This window comes from Drosophila tropicalis, unplaced genomic scaffold (genome assembly GCF_018151085.1).
Source record: "Drosophila tropicalis isolate 14030-0801.00 unplaced genomic scaffold, ASM1815108v1 contig_859, whole genome shotgun sequence".
Lineage (NCBI taxonomy): Eukaryota > Metazoa > Arthropoda > Insecta > Diptera > Drosophilidae > Drosophila > Drosophila tropicalis.
Genome location: NW_027173353.1, coordinates 3,812,726 through 3,826,864, shown reverse-complemented (window position 1 = coordinate 3,826,864; position 14,139 = coordinate 3,812,726). Strand labels below are relative to the sequence as shown.

The 14,139-nt window shown below is 36.1% G+C and overlaps 1 protein-coding gene across 1 annotated transcript; it reads left to right on the top strand.

Moving 5' to 3' along the window:
* Positions 1-927: 927 nt before the first annotated feature.
* Positions 928-2,136, top strand: LOC137583016 (transcription factor che-1). Its single transcript, XM_068297887.1, has 4 exons — positions 928-1,095; positions 1,155-1,589; positions 1,650-1,872; positions 1,927-2,136. Exons 1-4 carry the CDS (start codon positions 1,029-1,031, stop codon positions 2,084-2,086), a joined length of 885 nt encoding a protein of 294 aa, XP_068153988.1. The 5' UTR covers positions 928-1,028; the 3' UTR covers positions 2,087-2,136.
* Positions 2,137-14,139: the final 12,003 nt, after the last annotated feature.

Here is a 14,139-nt window from a genome sequence, read left to right as displayed (position 1 = left end):
TTGTTGCCGTTGTTGTTGAAAATGGAGTTGCTGCAACTACTACAACCAACTCCGGGGGTAATAAAGTGCCAAATAAATGCAATAAAGCTGTTGAACAACATCTCCAAGCGAGTTGAATGAAATGTTTCTTCCGGCTTTTATTACAAAACACACTCGACAGCATGTAGAGAAAACGTAAAGAACGAAAAAGGAAAAAAAAAGAACAGAAAGACCAACCAACAACCATCTGAAAATGAAAATGAAAAATAAAAATGCAAATAAATAAAACGAAAACTACCAAAAAAACAATTGAAAATTTTCGACAATAGAGCCAGAGTCTTAAGTGCTTACTGAAGGCAGTCAAAATGATGCTCAAGAAAATGGCGAAACAACTCAATTTGAATCCTTAAAGCAGACTCCCACATACATACAAAACAGATGGATGGAAATAGGCGGGTGAACGACAGGATTACAGGCGAATTGCAAAACGTCTTTGCACATTTCGTCTCACTCTATCCCTAAGCTATTCACCTCACTTTGTGTGGGTGGTGGGCAGCAAACTAATTTTATTGTCGAACACATTCAAGTTGGACATTGAACACTACCAGAGTGTTTTTCACCCTAGCCCCTTGGCCAGAAATATTTTAACAAGAAAATGGTTTAAGTGCTTCCACCCCTCCATCTTATGCGGTCTGATGGCTGTGCAATGCATAAACTTTAAAATGCCACTTCAAAAATTGGCTATTGATTACTTAATTAAGGCAAAACAAAGCATAGCACAAGGTGCTACTCAACTGTTGGCCAATTTAAGCCAAAGCTGGTCGAAATACTTGAGTCTTCTTTTAAATTGCTTTAAAAAAATCACGTTTGTGTGTTAGGAAAATAGATTTACATACTTAACTTTGATAACCCTGAGCAAGCAAGGTTAGTATTTTTTGAACAGATATGGCAACTCTGTTTTCAACTTTTGACAGTTTACAGTGACTTTTCTTAAATAGAAAAATATAGGCTATCAATTAATAAATCCAGTGTAAAATCAAAAAAAAATCATGTTTAATAGTTACTTTTCGGATAGGTACAATGGCAAACATGAACGTTTTTATAAGCGCTATGAAGGTGAGTAAGATAGATAAACATCCACGAATGATAATGATAGGTGCACTACATTTTGTCAGTTATTTGGCGAGCCATACCCAATTTGCCACCCATGCCACGCCCACGTCCTGCAGGCAATGGCCATAAGAGCAGCAGCAACAGCAGAGGCTCATCCACAAGAAGTCACAAAATTAAGCCGAAAACTGACTCAAAGATGAAGTTCCATTATGGCACTGCTGAGCCCATCAAGGATTGGAGAGCCAGTGATGATCTATCCATTGTGATGCGACGACAAATCGAAGAGGCACAAGGAGTTCAGTTAATGGCCATTTATCAGCCATTGGATATTACTTGTCAATTTAGCCATACGATATGGGAAATTGAGTTGCCCGGGAATCAATTACAAGGCCAAGAAGCAAGCCAAACAAGTTCATTGGGCAGACCTAAAGTAAATATAGGCATAATCAAGGTACTAGTCAGTGGCAATAGGCTAGAAAGAAAAAGGTTAATGCAAGGTAAACCTAAACAAATCAAATAACTATAATTAACAATCATTTCAATGATTATATCTCCAGCTGCGACTTCGTCTAAAAAACAAGCACAAATTCAGCCAGAGATTCAGAAGCCAAAGAGTGATCGTCGACGGATTAAACCTGTGCCAGGTGAATCATTCAAGTGTAGGCATTGCACTAAGGTTTTCCATCATGCCTGGATGCTGGTGGCACACACACGGATACACACCGGTGAAAGGCCTTTCACCTGTCCAGATAAGTCATGCCAGAAGTCGTTTGCTGATCGGTGAGTATTGAAAAAGAGCCAGTTATAACCTCATCTCTATCATCATTTGTTCAGTTCAAACTTGCGCTCTCATCAACGTACTTTGGGTCATCATTGCTGGCAGCATCAGTGTGCACAGTGTGGCAAATACTTCAGTCAGGAATGCTATCTCAATCGACACTCATTGGATGCATGTCGCAAATACCTCTTGACTATTATACATAAAAAGTCATGAAATGATGTTAAAATTCATCAAATATAAACCAAGTCTTGTTGGATTTTCCTATTCAATACCTTTTTCATCTAAAACAAAAGATTATTGTACCTAATTGTGAATGATTAATTGAAATTGAAAGATTAGAAGAGTTAACATTCTTACTTTCACTTAAGTCCTTTTCTTGAAAGCAAACAGGAACTTTCTGTCAGCAATTGAGTGAGGTTTCTTTATTTCTTATTGAAAATGATTTTTTGAAACTATTTAAAGCAAATCTGAAGCATTTGTTGCAGTGGCTGTTGTCCGCCTTCTATGACTCTTTAAGCTTACGCATTTGGCCTTTTCTGATGGCGGAAATACAGGATTTCGGCAACGATTGCTGCTGCTGCTATCCACTTAACATTTCAAAGCAACACCTCAGCCAATGGCCAAGTTTGAAGTGCATATAGCCCCAGACACAGCAGGCAATTTCGTTCAATGCAACTAAATTGGCTCATTAGCAAACAAAGAGAGTCATTTCTTTGGGATACACATCTCGTACGAAATTGGCAATGGCAAAAGTTCCCGAAGGCTTGGACTAAATCAAACAAGATGTTGAGCTTCACAAAAACTTCCATAGGACAATAAATGATCAGAAAAGAAGAGGCTGAGTGGCTGGGTGATACACAACGACTTCGATTGCGGTTAACCGTGACCACAGTGTAAATCCCACAATCAGAATATGGCCTAACACTCTCGCTTTGGCGGCAGCAGCTGCATGGCCAAATGCAATGGTCGAAATGCAAACAGTTCAATGCCGATGCCTGCCTGTTCCCCTAATACACAGGGACAATGACTAATGCGTTAATTTATGGTCACCAGATAAACAAAACCCAACCGATTTCACGATGGGGAGGGACACGTAATGATTTAAAGTCTCACCTACATCCTATTATTCCCACCCATCCAGGCCATCCAAGTATCGCAGAAGTGTGCGTGTAAAACGTGTGTCCACTAAATTGCAATTACTTAAACGATTCTTGGAACAATGAAATATACGAAATGTTTCTTATTAAATATTTGATGAGCTCAGGAGACAGACAAGCAAAGGGGGAGGGGGTGTTGCGTCCCGCCGAGTGGCCGTGTCACATAATAAAATTGTAAAACACCAAATTTTATCACAAATTCTCTCTTTGCCTTCTCCTAAAGTCGTTTCCATTTTTAACTTTTATTGAATGGAGGAAGAGGCCAGAGCTAAGTGAATTTTTATGCCACCCAGAACGGCCAATCGACCACCCTCCCTCCCCAAAAAGATGAGCTAAAGTGAGTTTTTGTGGTGGCCAGGCAATGGCTTCGCCCCACAAACTAGTATATAAACTGGAGCTGGACACAACGTATTTTTAAACTAATTTTCCAACTGGGAGCATTTTCGTATGGCATTTAACGTGCACAGTGAACAAGGACCATGACTCGCTAGACGACGACCAGGCCAAGGACCAGAACCAAAAGCATGGCCAATAGTTTGTTAGTCGGGGGTAAAGGATGTGCGGTTCAGTGTTGAGCCGTAAATTATTTTAGCGTTTCAATTTGTCTAGAAGGGTGAGCACGTCATAAAAAAAAAAGTAAGTACTAGTATTTTGTAAAAACTAAAATAAAACGTTTCCCGAATGTCTCACGAAATAAAGTTTGCCGAATTTCGTTTCAAAAATTTGCATAGAATTTCTCAACAAGTTAAACTCCTAATCGTAATCCGTACGAAGTCTTTGGCAGAAGGACATCTTTCCAAGTCTATGACGTAAGGAGCCAAAGCAACAATAAAATGTCGTTTATTAGCGTCTTTCATGCTGTCAGTGAAAGCCATGAAAATTCGTTGACGCGTCATCTGAAATTCTCAAGGCAGTGAAAGGAAATGTCAACCCGAGAAGGTTGGGATAATTTATGACCAACAGGCACAGCCACCTTAAACGAAAACCGACGTCACGTGCAAACTTTTAAGTCCTTAATTTTTAAGCATCCATAAAAAATATTGTCTTCGTTTCCTTCTGCTGTAAAATATTGTTAAATTGGTTTCCAAATTCTTAAAATACAATTCAATAGAAAAATATCTCAACGAGATGTTAGAGATTTAATCACACAAGCTTCATTTAATATACATTTCATGAAATTGTTCCAAAAATTTGAATATTACCCCGATAAATGCCATTCGATGACCAAGTGGTATTAACCATATAATTACCTTCCGGAAATGACAACATTTTGGTTAATCGATAATCCATAAAATCAATTGTCATCTTTTCTACCATGAGATCATGCTGGGAATACAAAAACTATTGATTAAATGCATTTGAAATGGTTTCCAACTCACATTGTAAGGGCATGAATGATTTATGTTCGAAAAGGGTGCTATGAAATCATAGAAATAGGTGGCCACAGGATTTTTTGTTTTGTGACTTCCAAGGAATTTGCAACCTTCGATAGTAAAATTATAAAGAAATGGCTTATAGCCATTAAGACGTTTCAACAATGAAAGATTTACCTATAAAAAGCATTAGTTTTGACAATTTGTATTAAATATTACTAAAACCTACCAGAAATTCATTAACCGGTGGCCTCAACAATACGGCTTTCATCGAAGCGTATTTATAAGTTCGATTTACGGATTTTAGAAAACAATATTCAAATTTCACAAAATCATCATCTAATGCCTTGCATTTCAGATTAGTAAATTCGAACTTGGCATCGATCTTAAATAAATGTAAATGATAAGGAAAGGAATTATTTTACATAATGTTACTTACCTCTACGATCAGAAACGAAAGCACAAACAATAAATTTAAAAGCCCATATAGACTACACATCCTTAGTGTTTAGTAGATGAACTAAGAGTGATTAACAAGGGCAAAAAAATAAACATTTTTATGTGACTTTTTCAATAATCGAATTATAATTATTATTTGACTCCATGATTATAATAGAATGAAAATTTTGTTTTGGCTATTATAACAACAATAGAACAATACTTCCAATGGTATTAGGTATTAGATACTTCTTTGTATTAGACTTGAAGAGAGTTTAGAATCTTTTAAGATTTTACTTTTAATTTATTAATGTAATTTATTAATGTAATTTTTAAAATTTTTTGACTCCCAGTTCTCACCAAAACCTTATTAAATGATGTCATGAATTAAAATACTCCTATTCAAGTTGCTAATGACATATGAATTTAAAAGTCATCAGAGAAAAAAAGTTAAATATTATTTATTTAAATACCTACAATGCAAAGTGATACAAAAAATAGTTTAAAATTTGTTTATAGCAGTTTAAAAGGTCGTTAAAATGAACAAAATTCATGGGACTAGACTAGCAAACGATTATTGTATATAATTAATCCACTATATAGTATAAATTTTGAACTAAATGGAAAACAAAGAACTTGCATCTAGGAGAGCGTTCCATAAACCTTGAGTTCAACACGATGTTTACCAGCAGCTATCCATATGCTATGGACTAGATAATCTCCCTCAGGAAAGGGTAGAATTTTGGTTAATCTATGATTGATGAAATCAGTTGGAACCTTTTCTATCAGAATGTCATGCTATAATGAAGTCTAGACTTTAGATTATTTTAGAACTTTTCCCACGATTCTTACACTCACCTTGTAGGGACATGTGTGATTCAAATTGGTATACGGCTTGATGAAATCATAAAAATATGTAGCCACAGGATTGGATTTAATGCTGGCCAAAAAGCGACAACCATTAACAGTGATATTATATAGAAATGGTTTATATCCATTGAGTCGCTTATACATGGCCAAGTTGATCTGAAAACTTTCCATAAATAAATCATATAAATCAAATGCCATTTCATATACTTACTGTAAATTGATTGACGGGAATTTGATGAAAATTAACTTTCACTGAACCATATTTGTAGGTTCGATTAATGGACTTTAAAAAACAATATTCGAATTCGGCATATTTGTTATCCAAGGAAATGCATTTAATATTGGTAAACTCAAACTTGGAATTGATCTTCAAAATAGAAATGTTTATGAGTCATAGAAAAATATGATATTTATTTTCTCAATTCACCTGTGAAATACTCATTACAATCACACTGAGCAAAATTATTGGACAATACAGTGACCACATCGTTTGTGTTCACCTGGTCAATGGCAACTGCCGATAATGGTGATGATTTTTACATGTCAAAGGGAGAGAGCGAGAGATGTTAACTTTCCAGTTGAATTGCGATATGTTTGAAATGTTTATATATACTAATGCTGATCAAAAATTTAGATATATTTAATTCCCTAATTTGAATAAAACTATGTGTCATAATTTTGAACTCTTTAGAGTCACAAAATCATTCAAATTCAGAAACAATTAAGCTTTATTTTCAGACTAATCATACTTTTTATTCTTCAACTTTACAAATTATGGGATATACATAAACGATAAGTAATGTTCTTTATGAGAGTGTTCCGTAAACCTTTAGAGTAGCACATTTGATACCTCTGACAATTAAAGCACTTTCAACTAGATAATTACCCTCGGGAAAGGGAAGCAGCTTAGTTATGCGATAATCAACAAAGTCAATAGGCACCTTGTCTACAATGAGATCATGCTGTAATGAAAGATATAAAAAATTTATTCAAATGAAATTTGATTTTTGATATACTTACATTGTAAGGACATGTATGATTTACATTGGAATATGGTTTTACGAATTCGTAAAAATAATTTGCCACTGGATTTATTTTGGGATTCGATAAAAATTTGCAGGCATCAAACGTTATGTTATATAAAAATGGTTTATAGCCATTTAAACGTTTTAGCATTGCGATATTTACCTAAAATTATAGTATGTCAATTAATGATCAATGATTAACTAACCGCATTTTATAATACATACAACAAAATTGTTAAGTGGCAACGTGTTTAAACGCAGTTTTACTGAGGCATATTTGTAAGTTCGATTAATGGATTTTAGATAACAATATTCATATTCGACACATTTCCTATCTAACACATTGCATACGACATTCGTGAATTCGAATTTAGCATAAATCTAAAGTGAAATTGGATATTAAAAATGATCTCATATGGGTTTTTTGGAAATTTCCTAATAATTACCTTTGCTATCAAAGCTATAAAAACAATCAAATAAATTACAAAGCGAAGACACATCGTTCTGCTTATAGATATCCCTGAACACTAATCACAATTCGACGGGCTGGCAGAATCACAGTTAAAAAAATTCATTTTCCACATGATTTGTTTTACAAATTTAATGACAAAAGTTATTAAATGAGGGCAAAAAACACTTATTATTTTAATATATGTCTAGTTTCTTGTTAGTCACTGATTTCCTTCGAAATTATATTAATTTTCTTCTTCTTTCATTAGCCATGCCATATATTCAATACAAAAACTAGTTGGGAATTGCAGATGACTGAAGAGAACCTTTTGAAGACTGACTTCGTGTGGGCTTAAACAAGAGGTTTGACTCTCATTTCAAAAAGATCGCAATCTAAAGCAAAAAACTCATGAAAATATTAACAAGAGCTAATGACTTTGACAGCAAAATTAATTAGACAATGAGGCATTAACATTGATAAAACAAAATACCAATAGACGGATCCAAATATGAAGATTGGCGGAAGCAGAAGTAACATTCAATATTCAATTCAATTGAAAATCTTGTCTTTTAATAACATTGATACATAAATGGAATTCCTTTGTAAAGTATTGATATTGGGTAAAGAAATTGTGATCAAAATGAAATATATAACATAAAAATATTATATCTGTAAGTACATAAATATATAGACGCTGATGAATCATTTTTTCTTAATCGCTTCTTCTGTATATAAATAACAGTTGGAAATGTATTTTATATTTACTTTAAAGAAATGACTAATATATAATATATACTAACATACACTTTTTTAAGATCTTTTACTCTATTTACAATTACACGTTGTTTACATTTGTTGTCATAGCTCTTACTTATAACTATACTTCAATATATATACAAAATGTTCACTATTTTTTATATTTAACTTTAAAATCAATAACAATTTAATGTCATGGCATCATGCGATTGTCTGGTCGAAACTGCAATGCCAACCATGGAAGAGTTTTTGATGGATTCTTTTCCTGTTGCCTGCTCTTGAGCACGAGATTTATAACGCCGACGACATAGACCAACACAATGATAAATACACCATATATGGCATAATAATAGCAATATCACAGACGGTATTAACCAGTAGAAACTAATCACAGGTCCATTAGGAATATACATAAAAGTCCAAATGTCCGTGGAATTCATAATGATGATGATGATGAAATTGTGAAATTTCTGTGTTGTTTTTAAAGTGCTCTGGCCAAACACAAGTAGAAAACTAAAGAAATGAATTCTGTCTTTACTTAAACGATACGATAAACTTGGCTCTTCCGATGAAAATGAATCATGTAATGCTATTCATTTCGCTCTTGTGTGTTTATCGTGAATTTGCACTCAGCTGGATGATATCAAGGGACTTGACTGACTGCTGGGAGAGGAAAAAACAAAAATAGTTAGACAAACATTCCCAACTCCGACTTTAAATATGGGCCCCTGGCTGTGAGTGTTTGCCCTCAACTCAATTCAAGTCAGTTTTTTTCTAAAATTATGCGACGATGTTGACTGCTGTTGTTGACATTTGATGCTTGTATGATGAAGTAAAAAGCCAAGGGAACTATGTACATGCCAATTCCCAGTCAGAAATGCCTGATGACTAAAGTTTTGATTAATTTAAAAAAAGAAAAAGAAAAAAACAAAAAGAATAGAATGAATTTATTCACTGACATGCTTTAAAATGAGACTGAAAAATTTCTCAATGCGAAAATGTGTGTTTTTCCCAACCACAGATAAAAGAAAGAAAAAAAAAAAAGAAAACTAGCAAAACAACTTGCTTTTCATGCATTTAAAAATCCTTTGTGAAATGGCACAACAACAAAAAGAAAAAAAAAAAAAAGAAAAAAGTAAGAGCCAACCAACAACAAAATCTTTTTAGTGGAAAAATTGTTTAGCCAAACTATGTTCGAGCTTTGAATTTACTATATATGTACATATAGAATAGATTTGTATGTATGAGAGAATGCACAAAGGAAATTTCTCATTCAATTTCGCAGATGTTCAATGTCTATGCCGCTGCTCGACGTCTGTGAAGTGTTTGAATGGTGTTTTGCCTTTGCCGATTGAAGCGTGGCACGTGGTTTTGGTTTCATTGAAAATCCGCTTATCAAATGCAACGAAATGTGAAATACAAACATCGAAAGAGACTAGTAACAATCATTTTACAATGCCACACAAACGAAAATATGTGGCAAATCAAGAGAAATAAAGAAATGAACCATCCACTTGCACTATCGTTTAAAATGCACTTGAGATATTTGCAGCAATTTAAGAGTATCAGTTAAAGTAATGAGAGCAAAGCAGAGGAAAGAGTAAGAGTTTTTGTTAGTTAGTTGTAGTAGTCATTTTCTAAACTAAAGAAAGTGTATAGAAAGTTCATTGACATTTTTATTGGCGCTTTTACTTAAGTAATTTTTAAGTAATTGATGTTTGTTAATTGAAGGCCCGCATAAATATTTCTATAAATTCAAAATTGTTTACCTTTTCCTTTCGACTTCAACCCTTAATCTATTTGCTACACCCCTTTTGTCAATGTCACACACACACACACATGCACAGACACATGCACGAGCACAAGCACTTTAAGTGCCTGGCAAAAAACGTGTTGCATACTTCAAGGCTGCAGCTGCTGTTTGTTTGCTGTTTGCCTTCAGTCAGGCAATTTTATGATGACGCGTCACCGTCGCCGACATTCTCATTGTACTGATATCCGCCAGTTGATGATGTTCACGATAATGATGGTTCACCACAGACACATTACCCACTTTTTATCCACAGTAAAGTTTTTCATTCCACGGCATGCCTGTTTACACCTTGCCCAATGTAATTAGATGCATAAGTTAAGTAAGTGTACCACATGTGTGAATGTGTGTGGGTGTAAAATTAATTAAAACTTTCGCTGTTTAAAGTTTTACCCCGAAAAAATATATATATATAACTTTAGCTTCTATATGGAGCGTGAAAATCAGCTGAACTTGATGCTGCACAGAGGAAAACAAAGAAGAAAAACACTCAGACTCTTTAAGAATTAAAAGTCTTTGAATCGAAATTTTTTAGTCAGTTCTGAGATAACAAAAAAAAAAGAGAATAAGATAAGAAATCATTAGATATTCAAAGAAATTCACTTCATATCAGGTCTGGAGTTTCATTTGTTTACTAGAAATCTTAGAAAAAAAGCCATTACAGAGCTCGTTGTTCTAAATTAATAGAAAATAGATATTTTTATATAAACAACTCTAAACTTAATTCATATTTGTAGTTACTTTTCTTTAAAATACTTTAATTTGTTGCAGTGTTTATCATAAAACAAGCCAAGACAGCCGACAAATTGTATCTAGCATGACGAAGTGTAAAGTGAAAAATAGAAAAGGAAAACTGAAAAAGATACTTTGTTGCAAAGTCAAGTGCATACTGGCGAACTTGCCTGGTTACATTTACAACATAAATCAGGAAACATTTCACACTTCCCACCCACCCAAAAGATTTCATTTGGGTGTCTGTCTGCTGATTGTCTATCATCGAAGGCCATCAGGCGGGGCATCAGTAGCATCCCAATTCTCTTTCATAAGTTTTTTACTCTCGAAAGTTTTCTCTGTGTGTGTTTGTTTGCTTGGCATCCCTTTGGCATTGTTTTTGCCCTTTTTTTTTGTTTTTATTTTCTGTTTTTCGTTGTTGTTATTCTCGCTGGCTGCTGCTGCTGCTGCTGCTGCTGCTGCTGCTGCTGCTGCATATTTATGGTATGCCACAAACGTTTATCTAAACTACATAAAGCAATAAAAGTTAAAAGTCAAATAACTGTATAGTTCTTGGAAGTTCTGGTGTGGTATTTGCCAGATGCCATCATCCACATCCACTTGATGCTGTGTTTGTGTAAGTTGGCTTGCTCCTTTGGGGAACTAGGGAACTATGTAAATACCCACCCGAAGTAGCCATGATGAGTCAATACGGTTGCAGGTTGAAATTTCTCTATTTTTGGCTAAGACGACCATCAGTCAAAGGATCGATGATTAAAGTGTTTAGCTTCAAAACCAAAAAGTCATATATATTCGGTGAATACTCTCAGAACAGCTTAAGTTAGTAAGGGAAACTCGAATGCCATAAAAACTAAGGTTATAAGTGTACTCAATTTCATTCACATTATCCAATAGAGTATTACTCTAGTCGATCTAACCAGTTCTATTCAATTCAGAGACAATTCTAATCTTTCAGCACTTTATGTATCTGTTTACACTTACAAGCTGTCGATGGCAAACAGTAAATATGTTTGTATGTACATATGTATGTATGCATTCGAAATGGTTAGTTCAGCTAGGTTAGGCAAAACAATTCCGTAAACAGACGGCATACGCAACCCAAATGCAACGTCATGCCACTGGTGGTATCCTTTTAATCCTTTTGCCAATGCATTGCATTGAGTTTGATTTCACACGCGAGCACAAAAACAATAATATGATGCCACAAACACTCAACGCCAACGTACAACATGGGGGCCATGTAATCACACTTGAGCTTCAACTGGCCCAGCCAGGGACACACGTATACAAATGTATGTATGTATGTACGTACGTAACATGCAGGCCAGGATCTAGACACACACAAACCCACACACACACGCACCCGTTCAATGAGATTGCGAAACTTCATTATATGTCCGTTGGCAGCCCCTGGACTACCTCACAGTCCTCACAAGTCTACCCGGTACTTTTCCAATTCTATTTTTGTATTATTGGCAAGGGCGTAATAAGGATTTCATTGAAAGGAAGAGATATATAAGGTTGTCTCCCTAAAGTTATAGGCAATATTATAACTCTAAAGAATCCAGATTCTATTAATATCTTTGTTTACATTAAATTTTTAGCAAATGGCCTTAATTGAACTTTAACTACGCCCATGATACTGTTTGCTGTTTGTATTTGGCTTTGTTCTCGGACTTGTTGTTGTTGTTGTTGCTGTTGTGCCTTTCGGCTGGCATTGAGCTTGAAAATGTGTTTATTTTCAACGCCCCGCCATCGAGATGGCTTGGCTGGTATACCATGCCTGACTGCCATAAAATCGCTGAATCCATCCATGTGAGCGACAGCAGGAGCAACACCATGAGCTCAATTTACCCTCATCCTTGCAGATGCAGGAGCAGCAGTTTTCATTTTCCAACTCAAGCCAATTGTTGTGCATGTTTTTGTTATCTCCGACTGGTGGTTGGCTGTAAGGAATGCTAATGCCATGCCATGCCAAGCCATAAGTACACCTCAGGTGTTGACTACACATACATATATCCAGCCCAGCAGCCAGCTTCCTACTCCTTTTTGGCTGGCATTTTCCTTATGCTGATGATGACATTTGGCATAGCCTTGTTATTTCTTAGCTGTGAAATTAAATTCAAAGTCGAATCAAGTTTTTGGTATCCTCCACCTGCCTGGCACTTGGTTGGGGTAGAGTAATGTGAATGCCACTTCTCAGCATTTCCAGTCACGCTTTCATTTGCGGCAGTGGCCAATATATCAAAGCACTCAAAGTGATTGCATTTAGTAGGGTCCAAAGCCATTGAAATCGATGCATTATGAGCCCAATCCGTTGCAACGGCACGTTCCACATTCCAGCCTCTGAGTGAGGGTCAGAACTTGGCTGACCCGTCGAACTTCCCAAAGCATGGACCACACCAGAACCACACACACACAAGGACACAGAAGCAGCAAATTTAATTGTGATACAACAAGAGAGTCCCCTAAGAGACACCAAAATGTTGATGCCATTACCAGACCCAGATACTCCTCCCCCTCTTCCCATCACGATGTCAACAGGAATGTCCAAGCGCTGGCACTTGGTGGACACTTTAGCAATTTGGGGGACGCTTTAGAATTGGCTGAGGGCAAATAATAGAGATGCCGCTAATTGAATCATAATTTTAAACTATCAAGTAATGGCTTAGGACAATTTGTTATTTAAACACTTCTTATGATACAAATTAACAAATCTTTAAACTAAATTTCACTTGACTGCAGATAGTTTTTTATGTTTGAGAGACTTTTCTATTCTTAACTATCGAGTTTCCCTCTTTAATCTCTTTTCATTCTATTGGATGATATATGCCTATCATCAAACAAATTACTTAGGTTCCTAGTTGCCATTTCCAATGGCATCTTAATGTGGGGGCAGCACTGTTATTTCGTTGTTCTGATTGAGTTGTGGGCTGTTTACTGGCTTAATGGTCGGTCCGGCCCGGTCCGGTCCCTCCATCCATTGATAAACTCCAACACTCAAACACAAATAGAGTTGGATTATATCTGCCATACGCAGATTTTCCAAAATGCCCAACTCCGATATGAACAACTGATGAACCGCGTACCAGATGCTGAAATTTAATTACAAGCGCCATTTTGCGGGTTTTATTACCCGTACTCCCCTCCCTCCAGTTAAACACCCATCACGACATCTCTCACTTCAACACCACGCAACCCGAAAACCAAGTGCAACCCAAACCAACCCCTTCCCATCCCATTTTAGTCGTGTGGGGGGTGAGTGCATCCGAATATCTGTCCTGCAATTTGTTGCGTGCGCACGTAACTCAAATGCCAAACACCTGCAGTTAACACGTTCGCAACGTTTACAGGGAGCAAACAGAAGCAGTACCTACTACGACTATCAGAGAGAGATCCGCATCAGCATCAACATGTATCCCTGTAGTAGTTACCCAAACCAGAGTAAAGTCGCGCTAAAACTGCACTTAAGTCAAACTTGCCAGACTGAAGAGCTAAAGAGGATGTTGAGAGGCTGAGTGGGAGTAGAGAAAACAGAATGGAGACTGAATGGGAAGGCAAGGGAAGACCACTAAAACAGCAACTTGCAAAATGGGCCCGATGACGTGGTCGTTTTACGAGCGCCCTTTGGGTGCAAAAATTTCATTAGGAGCT